At 50.5% G+C, this 16,256-nt stretch overlaps 3 protein-coding genes across 6 annotated transcripts; 2 read left to right on the top strand and 1 right to left on the bottom strand.

Moving 5' to 3' along the window:
- Positions 1-390: 390 nt before the first annotated feature.
- LOC6898371 (putative uncharacterized protein DDB_G0268364) lies at positions 391-8,373 on the top strand. Of its 2 annotated transcripts, none has more exons than XM_002138388.2 (5): positions 391-861; positions 3,861-4,099; positions 4,168-5,129; positions 5,339-6,902; positions 6,963-8,373. In XM_002138388.2, the coding sequence occupies exons 2-5, from the start codon at positions 3,862-3,864 to the stop codon at positions 7,943-7,945; spliced, it is 3,747 nt and encodes a 1,248-aa protein (XP_002138424.2). In that variant the 5' UTR covers positions 391-861; position 3,861; the 3' UTR covers positions 7,946-8,373. The 2 variants fall into 2 exon arrangements, with proteins under 2 accessions (XP_002138424.2, XP_033234894.1); XM_033379003.1 differs by having other exon boundaries at positions 397-861; positions 6,761-6,902; positions 6,963-8,369.
- A 146-nt stretch (positions 8,374-8,519) lies between these two features.
- Positions 8,520-14,657, bottom strand: LOC4804118 (uncharacterized protein CG5098). Of its 3 annotated transcripts, none has more exons than XM_033379000.1 (6): positions 13,632-14,657; positions 13,413-13,568; positions 12,996-13,180; positions 12,536-12,930; positions 9,788-12,477; positions 8,520-9,730 (listed from the first exon to the last, which is right to left on the bottom strand). In XM_033379000.1, the coding sequence occupies exons 1-6, from the start codon at positions 13,701-13,703 to the stop codon at positions 9,203-9,205; spliced, it is 4,026 nt and encodes a 1,341-aa protein (XP_033234891.1). In that variant the 5' UTR covers positions 13,704-14,657; the 3' UTR covers positions 8,520-9,202. The 3 variants fall into 3 exon arrangements, with proteins under 3 accessions (XP_033234891.1, XP_001360730.4, XP_033234892.1); XM_001360693.4 differs by having other exon boundaries at positions 12,536-12,927; positions 13,632-14,655; XM_033379001.1 differs by lacking the exon at positions 13,413-13,568 and having other exon boundaries at positions 14,348-14,648.
- A 398-nt stretch (positions 14,658-15,055) lies between these two features.
- On the top strand, positions 15,056-16,065 carry LOC4804117 (thymidylate kinase). The gene is made up of 3 exons (XM_001360692.3): positions 15,056-15,253; positions 15,313-15,679; positions 15,751-16,065. The coding sequence occupies exons 1-3, from the start codon at positions 15,172-15,174 to the stop codon at positions 15,935-15,937; spliced, it is 636 nt and encodes a 211-aa protein (XP_001360729.2). The 5' UTR covers positions 15,056-15,171; the 3' UTR covers positions 15,938-16,065.
- The last annotated feature ends 191 nt before the right edge of the window (positions 16,066-16,256 follow it).

Genomic DNA, 16,256 nt, shown 5'->3' with positions numbered 1-16,256 from the left:
CCAATTCTTCTTCGGTACAGTGAAAACAATCTAAAGGCCGACGGTTTGTTTTTGAAATGGATTTCTTTCAGACCTACCGAAAATCAACAGTGGTAGAAGATGCCTTTCATCCGTATTTGTGCTGGCAAAGTTTCTCGTCATAGGGAGGACCCTTTAGCTTTTATGGAGTTTTCACTGTGATTTAATTCCCATTCACACACACGCCCTTAAGGAAGACAGTTGACAGTGGTCGTGGGCCTTTCTTTTGTAGTTTTTCAGTATTTTTATGAACTCCAACTGTTACTGTTATGTAGGCAGGCAGCACCATCATCATCATCATCATCATCAACATAAACTTCGGCAGCAGCAGGTTGTCACCGGTTTCCCGGTGGGACCGCAGCAACATCATACGCAATCGATCGGGTCTCTGTTGTTGTATACGTATCTTCTTCAGCGTATATTTCGGGCTATCTGGCTGGCCGAGTCTGAATGTCTGGGTCTTATGTCTGGGTCTGGGTCTTGGTCTGGCGCTGCCGCTCTTCAAACTCTTTTGCGGCCAAAATATTTCGATTAACATTGAATGTTTAGGTTCAGTTCAAGATCGCGCCTCGAACGGTTCAGTTTAACCTGGCTTCGCTCCGCTCAGTAGCCGGCTCCTTAAGCCCCAGTTCGAATAAAGGATATAGTCGCATCGACCGACAGGATAATGCTTTAGCCTAACTTCAGTTCTGTGTTTTGTGAAGTTATATACTGAAAGTATTTCTGTGCCTACATCCATAGGATATTAATTAAAAGAAAATAACCCATACGACGGTTGTGCCAAATTAAGAAAAACAAATACAAGTTTGTCCATTTGGAATCGTTGACTCGGAAATAAATAAGGTAAAAATGTGACTCCACGGAGAGTACCCCGAATAATCATCTAACGAACGGCGATTAATAAAATCAAATTCCCATGCTGAAAATGACAAATATCAGACACCCCCACGATCATACGAGCAGATGATGCAGTTCGCTTAAGTGGGAGCTACTTAGAAGATATGTATTGTGTAGATCTAGTGATAGGTCGGGGAGCGAAAATACAGCTTTTTATGGAGCTACTTATTTGAAGATTTGACTGCTGAAATAATGCAAAGAAAATATGAATAATTTTGATAATTAATTATGGGTTTTGGGATGAGTAATGCAGGAAGTAGTCTGGAATAGGTTAGTAAAGATACAGAGCCTATAATCGAGATGGAGAGTCGTTAACAAAGTTACAGAAATGGAATAACAATACTGAAAACTAAGAGGCTTACAACTCTCGAGGTAATTCTCAATCTAACAGCTCCTCTCAAGAACATTTCCCCAAAACCGTTTAAACATCTTGAGGCGCTTTGATGTAGGAATAATGCTCGTAAATTTGCAAATGATATGTTTACAAAACAAACACCAAAGCTCTCCAATCGGAATATCTAAGCGGATACATAATGAGAGTTCACGGATCTCCCCAGAACGCTGGGCGCTCGTTGAAGTGGCTCACTCTCAGCTCGTGTTACGCACTCGGTTTACGTCATCTGACCATAAGTAGAACCCAGACTCAGGCCGAATTCCATAGATGCGGGCACTTCAGATGAGTGAGTGGCAGAGCAGCGGCGGTGACCAGCAGATCCTTCTACCCATCCACATCCCAGCCATCAATTCAGCTGGATGACACTCGAGAGTCAGGGGCTTGTCGGCGCCAAATAGTCAGCGATTTGCTATAATTAAATACCCGACTAGGGGTAACCCGTTCTCGTGATACCTGGCGAAGATTTATGGTTCGGCCCAACAAAACGTGCTGCCAATTAATTTGCAGCAAAGGCAAACTCAGTCGGAGATCATAATAAAATATATAATGATCCACGCATTTGAATTACAGCGAAAATATGTATTCCATCTCATTGAAAATGCCTTTGATGGGTTTATCCATTCTCTTTTTTGTGGGTTTTGGGTTTTGATTTTCAATGCAAAGTCTGTTATCTGAAAGTTTCCCTCCCCACTCCGAAGTGTGGCTTCTTGTTCGGGGTCGGGTCCCATCATCTTATAATCATCATTTGTCTGGCATTTTAATTTTTTCTTTGATGGATCATTGAAAACAATGAGAAGTAAAACATTTTCTTGTGATGCTTCCTCGTTGTCGGTGGTTGTCTGTTTTTTTTTGGTGTTCAGTTTTCGGTTTCGATTTTCAGTTTTGCGTTGCTCTTGATAATGACCCTGAAGCTGTCGAATTGTAAATGGTTTTTGTAACTTGAAAGTGGAAGTGGAAGCTCTAGGCTGTCCAAAGATGAGTGTAGCACTTGGCCAAGTCCCTATCCCTGGCCCTTCCCCAGCTGCAGTCGATATTTGCATATTGAGGAGTACGCGAGTGGAGCACTGGCACTTCTTCCAGCGCTTCTTCTGGCTTCTGTCTGTGGATCATTAAAATTCAATTAGATGTCGCTTAGATAGTCATTATGAAATGGTATATAGAACTGGAGAGCTTACAGTTTGTTGACTCGCGGGAAGGTCGTTGGACTGTCCACCGAGCACTGCAATTATCAAAGCTATAATTATTGTTGGTTTTCTAATTGTTACATCATCCCTCTTATGTAAGCGCAATCGTTTGATTGAGTTATCATTTCAAACTGGTAGACAATTAAGTGCCGATTTGTTTGTCAGCCGAACAAAGCTCCAACTTTGGTCCGCTCTCTAAAACCTGAAGAGTTTTTCTCTGGTTTTCGCTGGCTTTGATTGCCTTCGATCTGCTTCTGCACTATTTATGTAGCATAGCGAAATCAATCATTGAGTGTTTGGATGGATGATGGCTGGTCAAGTGCTTTGTTGCTTCCTTACACAACAATGCATGGAAATAATTAAGGGTAATATTTCAGGGTAAACACAACTGAAGAAGGTGAACTGAAGACCAAGTGTTCGTTTGGCAAGTTCGTTGCCTAAGTCTTTCGTTTAAGCAGGCTTCAATTTGCGTGAACAGCAATGGTCAAAATAATAGTACTGCCTGCTATTAATTCAGTTGCAATTGTATGTATCTGTATGTGTATCTGCTGTCAGCACATTTCATTGGGAAAAAAATAATGACATCAAGTGACCTCAGCGGCTGTCCAACCGATGGCAAGCGTCCCGCTGCAAACCCATCGAGAATTGATTGCTCAAGTGCTTAACTGGAAGCGATTCGAATATTTTTGGTGCTCAGATTTGATTAGCGTTTGGTAATTCGAAATTAGTCACATTCTAATGCGGCCCGAGTGTGATTAATAATGTTTGCTCATCCAGGTGATTGATGGAGCCGCTGGATTACCAGTGAAATGACCAACACTCGCACCAAAACTGACTCAAAATCGATCTCGAATGGGTATTCATAATTATCTTGAGTGGCAGAGCACTAAGATCGAAAGTGATTCGAAATCGATCATAAATATTCAAAATATTTCGAGAGGCATAACATCTAGATCGAACGGAAATTTCGGCAGCTTTTTCAGGGTCAGGTCTCGCTTCCTTTTATTGTTTTATTTATCGGGCTTAACTGTCATTTAATTCCGAATTCGAACCGTTGATGGACCCACGCAACAGTGCCACACAAAAGTCGCTCCCCGGCTGGAAAAGGCATTTGTTTGGGTCTCGATTCGCTCGTTTTGGTTACGTGAAAGAGCGGACACGCCTCTACCCAATCGTATGCTAATCAGTCGGCTCGTGGTGGTCGGTCACTTACGTGGCTCCATTCCCCATGGCCCCGCTCTCATTCGTATGCAAATTTGACAAACATTTTAATCAATGAGTTTGCCCCGATTCATGGTTTATCAATCAGCCTAATGAATAACGTTTAAGGTGTTGCAAGCGCCGGCTAATCCGAGCTCCACTTTCAGCATGCAGAGCTCCTGTCTGTGGATGGGGCTGCTCCTCTTGCTGCTGGCTGCGGCCCAGGGCCAGGGCCAGAGCCAAACCCACAGCAGCGGGGAGCACTTCGAGGACGCCGACAAGTCCAGCGAGTACACGGACCAGCAGTTCGATCTGCGGCACACGATACCCGGCGAGCCCGGCCTGGACTACCCCATCCTCAGTACCCCGCCCAAGACGAGCTTCGTGTGCAAAGGCCGCCATGAAGGTGAGTGGCATCTCTAGCCCTCTCTCTACACCACCGATCCAATGGGATCTAATCTGATTCCTTCACAGGCTACTATGCTGACGTGGAGAGTCGCTGCCAGGCGTTCCGCATCTGCGCCCACACAGCGAGATCCCCCCAGGGCTTCGGCTTCCTCTGTCCCAATGGAACCCTGTTCAGCCAGAAGAACTTCGTGTGCGACTGGTACCGTAACGTGATCTGCGACGACTCGGAGCGGTACTATGACATGAACGCGGCGAATACCGTGGGAAGTACCCACGAAATGATGGAGCGCGTCCGCCACATGATGGAGTACCCCATGAAGACCATAACGAAGGCCCTGCAACAGGCCCAGACACATTCGCAGACTTCTCCCCAACAGCAGCAGCACCATCACCAGCACCAGAGCCTGAGCAAGGATCTGAGCAGCGTCAGTGGAGTACTCACCCATCCGGCGGAGGCCGGAGAACCACAAATTGCTGCGGGACGGGGCGAGGAAATTAAAAGTGAGCCTCTTAATGCAGCAGGGCTAGAGACCATCTCTACCTCCATCTCTTCTGACGATGATGGCGAGGGCATCTATGTGAACAGCCTGGGGGAGCTCTCCTCGGATCCGGGCATCCAGTTCGACCACACCAATGCCCACATCGTGGCCGAGTACCCGCGTGAGTATCACTACCAGAAGCAAAAGAACTTTGCGGAGCGGGTTAATGCCGGACTGGAGGTCTTGGCCGACACAGAGTCGACCTCGAGCGAGGTCCTTGCCCCTGACTACATGAAGCACATACGGAGCAACAAGGACGAGGCCACACAAGTGGATCTGGTCTCCAACATCAACAACCTGCTGGACGAGGTCTCCTCCGATGCAGATCCCTCCGTTTCCGGCTACCAGTCAATGGCTCCGCACAAGATCAAACAGCCCTTCAGGTTCCTCAGTCGCGGATTCGCCATGCACGGAGATGGCTCCAAGGGTAGCTCCTCGGCATATGTGTACAACAAACCCAAACAGACGCCGGGCACAGTGAGATTTACGGTGAGTTGCAGACGGATTATCCACTTAAATCCCGGAAACTATCTGGCAACCTCCTCCTCTATTTCTTCTATCTCCTTAATTCATTTCTATCTCTCTATCTATCTCTATCTATATATATTTCGCTACTCTATCAACTATCGCCTTCAACAATGCCTCACCCACATATGTATACCTCCAACCACACAAACCACACAAATTACACTCCAAAGCCTAATGAGATACCCACCGAAGATCTCAAATCCACTGAGCACAAGCACAAGTTTGCCAAAATCGCCAGCACCACCCCATCGACAACGGAAGAGAGTCCAGCTCTGCTTATAGCCCCCACCCTGCCCACAGCGGAGGAGGCAGAAGAAGTGGAGCAAGCTGAGACCACCACATTGGCAGCAGAAACCGCTTCAAGCACTGTTGCTGTGCCACCCTTCCTGCTGGAACCCCCAATCCTGACTCCTGCACTCGCCATCGAATCCCTGGGCCAGGCAGCCGCCCTGACCGCCAGCCTGCCCCTCAGTGATGACCTGGTCCAGGTCGAGGAAAGTCCCGAGGCCGCCGAGAAGTCGAGCGTCCATCAGGAGGCCACCAAGCTGCTGCTGGCTGGTGTGCAACTGACGTCCCACGACGAGGAGACACAGGTCCTCAACACAATTGAGTTGGCAGAGAGCAGCCCCTCCACAACTAGTACCTCAACCAGCACCACTCCCGTAATGATCACCTCCACGGAAACGGTCACAGAGATCAGCAGCACCCAGGAGCGGATTCGCGGCTACCGGCGCTACGCCCAGAATCGCGGTAATTCCACTTTGAGACGCGCCAACGTTCGTCCGCTGCCGGTGGTGCGCAGCACGACGAGCACAACGACACAACGAACCACCAATATGCCCACCCGCAGCTACCTGGAACGTCTGGCAGCAAGCCGCTTGCGTCTGTCCCGTCTGTCGTTGGCCACGAGGAGTACAACCAAGGCCCCGACCACCCAGACGCCGGCCACCACAGAAGCAACCACTACCACAGCTTCCTCCCTGTCCTATGTGCGGGGTGGGGCCGAGCAGGGGCCGAGCAAGAAGCTATCGGCGCGCCACATTGATCGGGAAACGAAGGTCGAGACCGGGAAGGCCAGCTGGGAGAGTGTCCACAGCAATCTGCAGAGGTTCCAAGTGCAGCGCGGGAATCGCATCTACACGCCAGCAACACGAGCCTCCAGCAGCATCAGCAGCAGCACCACCAGTACCAGCGCCACATCCACGACCAGCAGCTATCCCAGACCCACAGCAGCGGCATCGGTGAATCGCGGAAAGAATCGCTATTCGAACTTCAAGACGCAGGCTCCAGTCACTCGAACTCGGGCTCCAACCACCGCGCGAGTCTACACCACACCCAGAACCACCTCCTCTCCTGCCCTGTCCACCCTGACGCAGCAAATCTCCGCCATAGCCTCGGGCTACGGTTACAGCCAGGCACCACTCAACCCACCGCAGACCCAAAAACACACCCCACACGTATACGCCACACAAACAGTCAGCGACATTGCACCTCCCTCCTCTCAATCCATCACCTCGAGCCTTTCTCCCTCCTCTGGCTTCCTTTCCTTCGATAAGCTAACGCGCGCCATTGTTGACGAATCCGTCTTACAGAACTTCAAGAGTGTCCAGGCCAAGGGTTCGGCCCAGTTCCAGCAGCACCGTCCACTGACCAAGACCAGCTCTATTGGCAGCAGGAGTAGCAGCGGCAGCGGCAGAAACAGCATTGGCTACAGCAAGCCACCCACAGCACCAGGTGAGGAGTCCTCAAGGTGAGGGTATGGCACGGTTTAATACCCTCTCTTCCGCCCCACAGCCATATCCAGTCTCACAGTACCGCCACGCCCGTCGCAGCTGCCACAGCCTGCCTTGCCCACCCAACCCGGAATTGTGATTGTCCGCGCTGAGGGACAACGGATTGCTCCGAACTCCGCCAGCAACATCATCGCCTCCCTGGCCACCCAAGCGCCACCCAAAGCCACTCAGGGCAACTCGTACGTCTCGCTAAACGACTTCTTCAGCAGCAAGTTCGGACAGGGCAACGCAAACAGTGTTGCAGGCGCCACAACGCTGCAACAGCAGCAACAGGCACAGGTGCAGAGACAGCCTGCACAGCAGCAGCATTATGGGCAACAGCAATTGCAGCAGGTGCAACAGCAGCAACATCATCATGTGCAAGTGCAACAGCAGGTACAGCGTCAGCAGCAGCCTCAGCAGCAATCAAACTACATAACGCAGCAGTACCAACAGCCCTCGCAAAACATTTACCAACCAAACATCTACCAGCAGCAGTCACATTCGTATCAGCAGCAACAGCAGCAGCATAATCCCTTCCAGCAACAGCAGCAGCAACAGTTCCACCAGCAGGCTCGTCCGTCGATACAGACTAATCAGCAGCCCTACCTGACGCCCAACATCTTCGTGCCGTACCAACAGCAACAGCAGCAGCTGCCACAGTTCCCTCCCCTGGCCCCGCCGGCACCTGTGACAGCCACTGGCTCAGTGCAGGGATCCTTCATCGGTGGACGGCATGTGGATCACCTGAATGTTCAGCTGCCTACGCTGGCCAATGGCTTGATTCCGGGACTGCAGCTTGCCCAGAAGCGCAGTGACGTGTCGGCCCATCAGCTGCAGCTGACGGACACCGGCGGCAGGCACCCAGCCAGCTCGGGATCGGGCAAGAGCAGGGAGCGGTCCTTCTATTCCGGACGCACCTCCTACCAGGTGCCCCAGAGCAGCGTGGGTCGGCTGCCCAACGACATAACGCAGCAGCTGCGCGGCCGCCACCGACGCTACTGAAGGAGATTCCCCACTAGCACTACTTCATAGCATAGCTAAATTAATGAACTATTTATGCCTAAGTTAAGTTAACAATTTAATATAGAGATCATTTGTTCAGACCCATATTCTATCCTGTACGTACATATACGTATGCGGCTGTATATTTTTTGCATATTTATTGAGAAATAAAAAGAAAAATCAAAAATCTAGCAGTGGGAATTCGATCCAAACAGAGCAACTATTAAACTTGGAGAGAGTATCTGTTGTTGGTATACTCCCGATTTAATTAGCTAGTCTGTACTGAGGTAGAAAGACGAGTAGTTGATTATATCCATAGAAATCGAAATCAAAGTACGAAAAGACCCGGTAAGAGCCAACAATTCTTGTGGGCGAAAGGAGGAAGCTATGTAAACATTTACAGGCAAGAAACAGCCTTTTTTTTACTATTCTGATTATGAATATTCGCCCCGATATATTTCAAATGATTTTGCGTTGCTTGTGAGATTAAGTTTTTATTGTTTATATGTTTAGAATTTAAAATTATCATCAATATACGTACAAGGTCCTATTTATACGAATACCTTACCATTAGTATAATTATTAATATTATTTATTATTTATACTTTATACTTATATTGTTTTACAATTGTTTTCCATTTTGAAAAGGGCTTCGAATGTTCTCTCTTCTCTGTTTATACCCTACATTGCTGCAACCTCAACTCCAGTGAATGCTGTGCACATTGCACACATATGTATCAATTGGCTTTTCGCATTTTCGGCGCTATCGTGATTCGTCCTGGTCTATTCAGTTGGCTGTCGGATGGAGTATGGCAGGGAGTATTCGTTGATGTACATGACACTCAACTGAATCAAATTATCAATTGGCATACGTGATGCTGTGGGAGGAGCATTAAATTAATTTAAACTAAAAGGTACTAATGTAAAGGGCACAGTGCTAGGGCGCGTCTGTGCACATCGAAATAATAATTTAAGTATGGACAACTAAGGATTTGTGAAAGGAATCTAACTAGAGCATAGAGACGCTTTGATATCTCCTGTGCTGTGCGTCAAAGCCTGTAAAATGTACAGCGGGTTTGTACAAAACACTTCTTACGCTATTATGAAACGCCCCCGGGCCGGGAAACTTATTTACAAAGCCTAAGTATAGGGTGCGGTGGACAAGGGGCAGCGGCTTCGGGGAGAGCCAGAGGAAGAGGCTGCGCTCAACGCTTAACGCTTGGCGATCAGGAGACAGTCCCGGACGCGAACTCGTACTCAGGGAAGCGAACTGACATCAAACTTGGGTGGTGGTGCAACGGCTGGCGGAGCTGCTGCCACAGGCTCAGCTTTGAACACTTCCGGCGGCTGTAAGTGTGTCTGTGACTCCAACTGTCCATGCATCTGGCAGAATACTTTACGTTCCTGCTCGTCCAGAGTCCAGTTGGTCGAGCGCGCACAGGGCACATGGGCAGTAGCCTTGCAGCACCGCTGAAAGCAGCACACACTGGCCCCCGTTTGGAAACAGACTGCGCACTGGTATCGCGTGCTATCCCACACAGCGGCATCCAGTCCGTTTACATGGGCGCCGATCAGTTGGATGTCGTTTGTCCAGACGGCGCAGTCCTCATGCAGCCAGACCTCGTAACCGTGGTCCGAGGTCTTGCACATGCCGCGAAACGTCTCCACGAACCTGCTCTCAGTTGAGCAGTCGAGAGGATCCTGGGAGGACTGCGAGAGCGACTCGTTCGGATCATCGCTGTAGGCGTACATGCTGTCGTGGATCTGCTTGCGCTTCCGCTTGTGCTGCAAGAGATTGAAAATAAGAAATTCGAATGGCTAGAATAACGCATTCCAGCTTACCATGCTGATCTTCGGTGCCTGCATGATGTGTGCCAGTGTGGCAGGCACTACGGGCAGGTTACGTCGGTGCTGGACCATGTCCTCTCGTCTGCGCTTGCTGACGAAGACTCCATCGAAGTCCTGGCTTCCAGGCGCCTGCAGAGCCGCCCGGTACTCTTCGCAGTCGATGGACACCAGATAGGGTCCGAAAAGGTCGCCCAGGCCCATCTTATGCGGTCCTCGCTTGCAGAACACACAGATCCAGGTTGAGTCGGTGGTGTCCGCATCGTAGCGGTTACTCAGTGTGGAGCTGTGCATTCCGCGGAGACTCTTTCTCTCGTGGGGCGCCTTCTTGGCCTTGGTCTGCTTCTCGTTGACGTCCTCGGCGCTGTGTGTGTTCTTGATGCTCACACTGCCGTCCGGCTTGATCAGTATGAAGGGCGACTTGAAGCGTAGATCAACGCCTCCTCCTCCATTCGTAGGCGCCGGAGTGCTGTCTTCGTCGGTGGTCGGCGGCTTGCGACCTCCGGCGGCCGACTTCTTTCCATTCTGCTTGGCCTTACTCTTCCCCGCTGCCCCTTTTTTGCCCTTACCGCCCGCGTTCTTTTTCTTACTCGCTGTGGGCTTGGCGATCGCTGCTTTGGCGGCAGCCACCTCGTTCTGCTGGCGCACTGCCAACGCCGCTGCTGCTGCCGCTGAGGTACTGGGCTTGTCATCATCCTCGCTGTCGAGCTCTGGTTCGGCTGCTGCCCGCTTTCTGCCACGCCCCACGGCTTTCTTGGCCTTGCCTGAGTGCTCATCGATTACGAAGCGCAGCAGGGAGGCATCCATGCCTATAGAGAGCCTTCGGGGAGGCAGCCGGCGCGAATTCGCGTCATTCGAAGGGGTTTGGATGCTAGGAGACTTGATGTCCTCGGTGCCAGTCAAAGGCGTGGATGTGGAGCGAGTTTCTGGCGTGGGGCTGTGCACAGGACTGGGAAGGGTCGACTTCTTCGCTGCCTTGGTGGCTACGGGTCGCACCTCGGGCATGGGGACTGAAAGATTTGTTGCAGGTGAAGCTGACAATGCTGTCCTCGTTCCCGCAGGCTTATCCTCATCTTTGGCACTGTCCAGAGCCAGCTGAGCGCTCAAGTCGTGCGCTACTGCGTCTCCGGCTGGCTGGGCAGGCTTTTCCGGTGGGCCATTCTGTTCCGGCTCCTCCTCGATGCCAGCAAACATCTCCTCCAGCTTATCCTCTACCTCTCCAAACGTAGAGTGTTCAGAGTTGACCGCAGGTGGTGTTTCTTGAGCTGGAGGTGCTGCTGTTCCGGCTGTTTCTGGCACCTGGGGTAAGGAAGGCGCCGGTGCTGGTTGAGGTGGTAATTCTGGCTCCTTGGTGGTACCGCCACCGCCTACTGGCTCCTCCTCTTCATCGCACTCGTGCACACTCACCGCCGGCCTAGCATCAATGTTTCCCTGCTCCACGAGAGCCGGCGACGCGGGCGTGTCCGTAGTGACATTGGTTTCATCGTTCTCCGACTTCTCCGGCAGCCGGGTATCGTTGCCAGTAGCATGACTACTATGGCTGCTGTGCGTGTTGCCGCTGGAGCTGCTCGAACTGCTGCTGCTGCTATTGCTTTGCGGACTCGGGGGTGGCATGGTCGGGGGAGTGTGCTTCACTGGCTTATCGGGCTCATCCTCGTGCTGTATACGCTGCTGCTCGGTCAGGTTTCTTTGGAGCAGGGCCTGCCGCTGCTTCTTCGTCTTGGGGTTTTCGTCGTTGTAGAGCGTGGAGCTGTTGCTGTTCTCCGTTGGCGATGGCGAGGATCCCCGTCCGTTCTCCTGCGGCGTCTTGTCATTCTGCGACTCGGACTGCATGCCAAAGGGTTGGAAGTCGGAGCCCGCGATTTTGGGCGAATGCTTCGGACTGCAGATGTTACTGTTTATGCTGGGTGCGTTTCCTGGCTGCTGGTGCATGGTGGTGGAGCTGGCACTGGCGCCTCCTCCTCCCTCGGTTGCACTCTCATTGGGCGTAACCCGCATGACAAGGCTGGATTTCCGCTTGCGACGTTTGCGGCTGTTACTGCTGTTGCTATTCGACTCCAGCGACTCCTCGTTGGAGGTGGTCAGGTAGGGTGATTCGGGGGCATCTGTTACTGGTGGTTTCTCCACCTCTACAGCCGGAGCGGGTGGCAATGAAGGCGTCGCATTTCGATAGGATAGATCCGTGATTACAGTCTGATTCTCCGTCTCCGGCTGCGTCTTCTGCTTGGCCATCGACTCGAGATTCGTCAGTTGCGAGCTGCGGGAATGATGTGTCGTCTGTTGAGGCGTTGATGGTGCTTGCTGCTGCTGCTGCTGGCCTGTACTCTGTTGTTGTGCGTGGAACTGAGAGCTAACTAAATGGGGCGGTGGCGGATGGAGGGGTGAAGCGGCCGAAACAGGCTGATTGCCCACATGCTGATTATGATAGTGCAAGTGTTGCGGCTGGGGCTGGTCCTGCTGCATGTGTTGGTAGCCGCCTCCACCGTGGCTGCCTCCTACTCCACTATTCAGCTGGTGGTGCAGATGCAGCTGATTGTAGTCCATTGTGGGAGAGTGCATCTGGTGCGGAGGTCCGGCCAATGGCGACTGCGGAGTAGGCGGCGTTTGGGGACCATTGTATTTTGGGGTTAAGTTGTACGGAGGCTGCTGCTGCTGCTGTTGCTGATGATAGTTGCGCAAGGGTGAGGCTGTTCAGGATTAGAAAATGATTAGCAGACGTTCGAATAAAGACAAACGTGAACTCACGCTTTTTATTCGCATGCTGTTGCTGATGCTGGAGATTGTGCGGCGACAGCTTGTCCTTCTGCAAGTTCTTCGAAGATAGCACCTCCTGCTCGAAGCTGCGCTTCAGCTGCGACAGTTTAAAGTTTTCGTCGCGATTCTGCATGTATTGCGGGCTGGGGATGTTGTTGTTGCTGCCGGTATGGTTGCTGCTGTTGCCGGGTGGAAGGTTAGCCGTGGGTGGCGGCCGCGGTAACAGCGATTCACAGTCGCTGCCATTGGAGAGGACCAAGGAAGATGCTGCATTCTGGTTGTTCGACTGCAGCATTGCATGAGCCGCCGCCATGGCTGCCAGGTGACCTTGCTGTTGTTGCAGCTGTGCGCTGGTTGGCGCTGCATTTGTCGCTAGGTTTTGGCTGCTTGAAACGGAAACATATGGAGATTAGCTCGTCTTAGGGCTATGTAGAATGGACATGGCTCTTACATCGTTGGATAGTTGGGGGCATGCATGAGCGATTGCTGCTGCTGCTGTTGGGACTGCTGGGGCTGCTTGGCCAGCGGCTGGGCCGCGCTGCGTGCGGACTGCAAGGAGAGGTCCATGGAGTCGAATGGCAAGGTTCCAGAGTATGGCGGCGCCAGCAAAGGATTCATTTGATGATGGTGATCCAGCTGTGGAGAGTGAGAGTGTGTTAGCAAATTGCTACAAATACTATCGCGACATTTTGCAGGGACAATCACAAGGTATACAATGCAGGGTGGCAGCAGGCGACAAACACACAACAAGAAAGCAAATAATGATTACAGCAGATTAACTGCTAAAGAAGGAAACTATTCTACTGGCTAGGCGGGAGATTTGAGCATGCGTCTAGTTTTCTGATTCTGCTTTCGGTTTCCTAATTACGTTTTTATGATTGGCCGACATAAAATTGTAAAGGGCATCTGGAGGCGGCGGTGGCTGGGCGGACACGGAGGCATGCCAGGCCAGGGGCGAGCGCACCATGGGCCGTTCGTTCGACATGTGCGCCAGCTGCGGCTGCCGTGGAATGTACGATGGTATCTGAAGATTGAGATTTTTTCAGTCAGCAAGGTGCGACTTCCAGATGGCCGAGTGGCTACTTACTTGCAACGGGTTCCAGGATGGGTTCTGGGCTGCCTGGCTGAGGTGGCCGTGCGGGTGATTGTTGTTTGCCATTGCCCTATTGCTCTCTATCACCGAAGTCGTCCGTTGGGCTAACTTGTGTCGCGGGAGGGAAGACCTGAGATCATGGGCAGTACCTGTACCTATCTAGCAGTCAGTCCCAGCATTCGGGTCGGAATGTGCCTGATAGCTGATAGCTTTCGCGATGAAAGGGGGGAAGCACAGCCTTCTACATAAGCATACGGCACGGCATGTCCTGCCACATTGTGTATGCAGCCGCCAGGCGAGCCGTAGGTGTTCAACTCGAGCCAAATTAGCCGATTATATGTAGCTAGTGCAGGGCGCTGCTAATGCCCTTTTTCTTAGCCTATAAACAATTCCGCACGCACTTTTTTCACACCACCCACCCACTGGCGAAAGGTTTTCGGCGAGCGAGCGGCAGGCGCTCTCGTGGTCCTTGCGCGATAACAGGGGCACAAACAAGGCAGCCGATAAAGTTATCGACAGATGACAGCGTTGTTTTGCACGCTACGCAAAAAACACGCGGTGTTTGTAACAGATGAATGTTCTCAATTGGTTTCGGCACAGAAAAGCCATTTTCCAGTTCTATGTCGTATGGGTTTGTCGGTTAGCACAATGAGTGGATGCGACGGCACAGTTAGTGGCTTTGCTGGTGATATGATATGCTGTATGAATACCTCAATTCTCAATTGCAGCGCATCGCAACTTCGTTGTGGCGGTTTGCGAATTTTTCTTGTTTTGGGTCGTGGACGGACATCCAAGACTGGCAAAATCGCATTTCCGACCGCTATTTGTCTTCAACACATTGCGGTGGCAGTACGGCGAGAGATGTGGCTTACTTTAACACAAGCCGCATTGATTTTTTTGTGTTTTACGCGTATTTTCCATAACAATTTAAATAACAAAATGTAATTTATCTGCCCTACAGTGTGACCAAACTAAGTTCTGATAGTTCGTTTGATTTTGTGACCCTCTCTAGGCCACACACCTTGCAATTTTCTTAGATACCGGATCAAATACCACAAATAAAACGCGTATTTTCTATGCCCTGCAGTGTGACCGTAGGTGTCTTTACTATAAAATACCAGGTGTATGCTGAAAATAACCACTTTATACAGGGCTGCCGAGTTCGCTTTTTCCCTAAAGATCTGGCTTTTTTTTACTTGGTACATGAGTTAATTAAAAAACTAAATATCACTTTAATAAAAAAATTGTGCTGCCTTTGATAGCTTAAAAAGAGAATTTGTTCTTGTCGAAAAGTTGGCAGCACTGATTTTATCCAAAAATGTTATAACAAACAATTAAAACAGAGCTTTTAATTAATTGACATGACATGACATGACGTGAGGTAATTTCACATTTTTCGGTATAAATTTCGAAAAACAATCGTTGCAAAATAGCTCTAAAAATTTGGCGCCAAAATACGTTCATACGACTGTGCAGCCCTGGAAAATTTCAATATTGCAATAAAATATAGAACGATTTCACTACAACTAACAAAATGAGCGTCGGTAAACGTGGAGCCCTTTTCGTTTTCGAAGGCTGCGACCGCTGCGGCAAGACGACACAGAGCAGACTCCTGGGTAAGTTGTACTTTTCGCGAAAGTGGCTTCCGCTTCACACAACAACTTTTCGATTGCAGCTGAGTTTCTCAAGTCGAAGGGCATTCCAACGCTGTCCATGAACTTTCCGGAGCGGGAATCCAGTACTGGCCAGGTGATAAACTCGTACCTGACCAACAGCAACGATCTGCCCGACGAGGTGATACATTTGATGTTCTCGGCGAACCGCTGGGAGTACATGAACAAAATCCGCAAGGAGCTTTTGGCCGGCACAACGTTGATTGTGGATCGATATTCCTACTCTGGCGTGGCCTATACCGCAGCCAAGGGATTGGATTTTGACTGGTGCTATGCCCCGGAACGGGGACTCATCAAGCCCGACGCAGTTTTTTACCTGAAAACAGCTTCAGATAACCTTTTGAGTCGCGGTAAATACGGGGAAGAGCGGTAGGTTCTTACCTTATCTTTTTATCTTGTATGAGTTGCACTTGCATAAACCTTTTTCGATTTCATTGCAGTTATGAGAAACTAGAGTTCCAGCAAAAAGTGGCCGAGGTGTTCAATCGAATTTGCGAACAGGAGTCCAGCTACTGGCACCAAATCGATGCCAACCAGTCCGTGGCAGAGATACACACACAGATTTCCGGAATTGCAGAGAAACTGCAGCAGCAGGTGGACGGGCAGCCGTTGAACAAGTTAGCATAGCACATAGCTCAGGGCTGTGCCCAGGGCAATGCGTGGCATATTCGGATTATACCTCTTCAACGAGGGGATTTATTGTACATTGATTTATGCCTTGAAAACGGATTTGATATAAATGTAAATATCCGGAATTGCTTTGTTTGTCGGCGCTTAATTTTTAATTTACGATGGGACCCGTGCTATAAATCGCCCGAATCGATGGTCGTGGACAGGCGACGTTAGGTGTGGAACGAAGGCATATAAAGAATTGCATACAGACCGGATTAAGGACGGTGAAGCGGCGCTGCGATTGGATTAATTGTAAGTCCGCATGCCAAGCGTA

The sequence above is a fragment of the Drosophila pseudoobscura genome, chromosome 3 (genome assembly GCF_009870125.1).
Source record: "Drosophila pseudoobscura strain MV-25-SWS-2005 chromosome 3, UCI_Dpse_MV25, whole genome shotgun sequence".
NCBI classification, from domain to species: Eukaryota; Metazoa; Arthropoda; class Insecta; order Diptera; family Drosophilidae; genus Drosophila; species Drosophila pseudoobscura.
The sequence above is the reverse complement of the archived record's forward strand: the minus strand, read 5'-3'. Positions and strand labels throughout refer to the sequence as shown.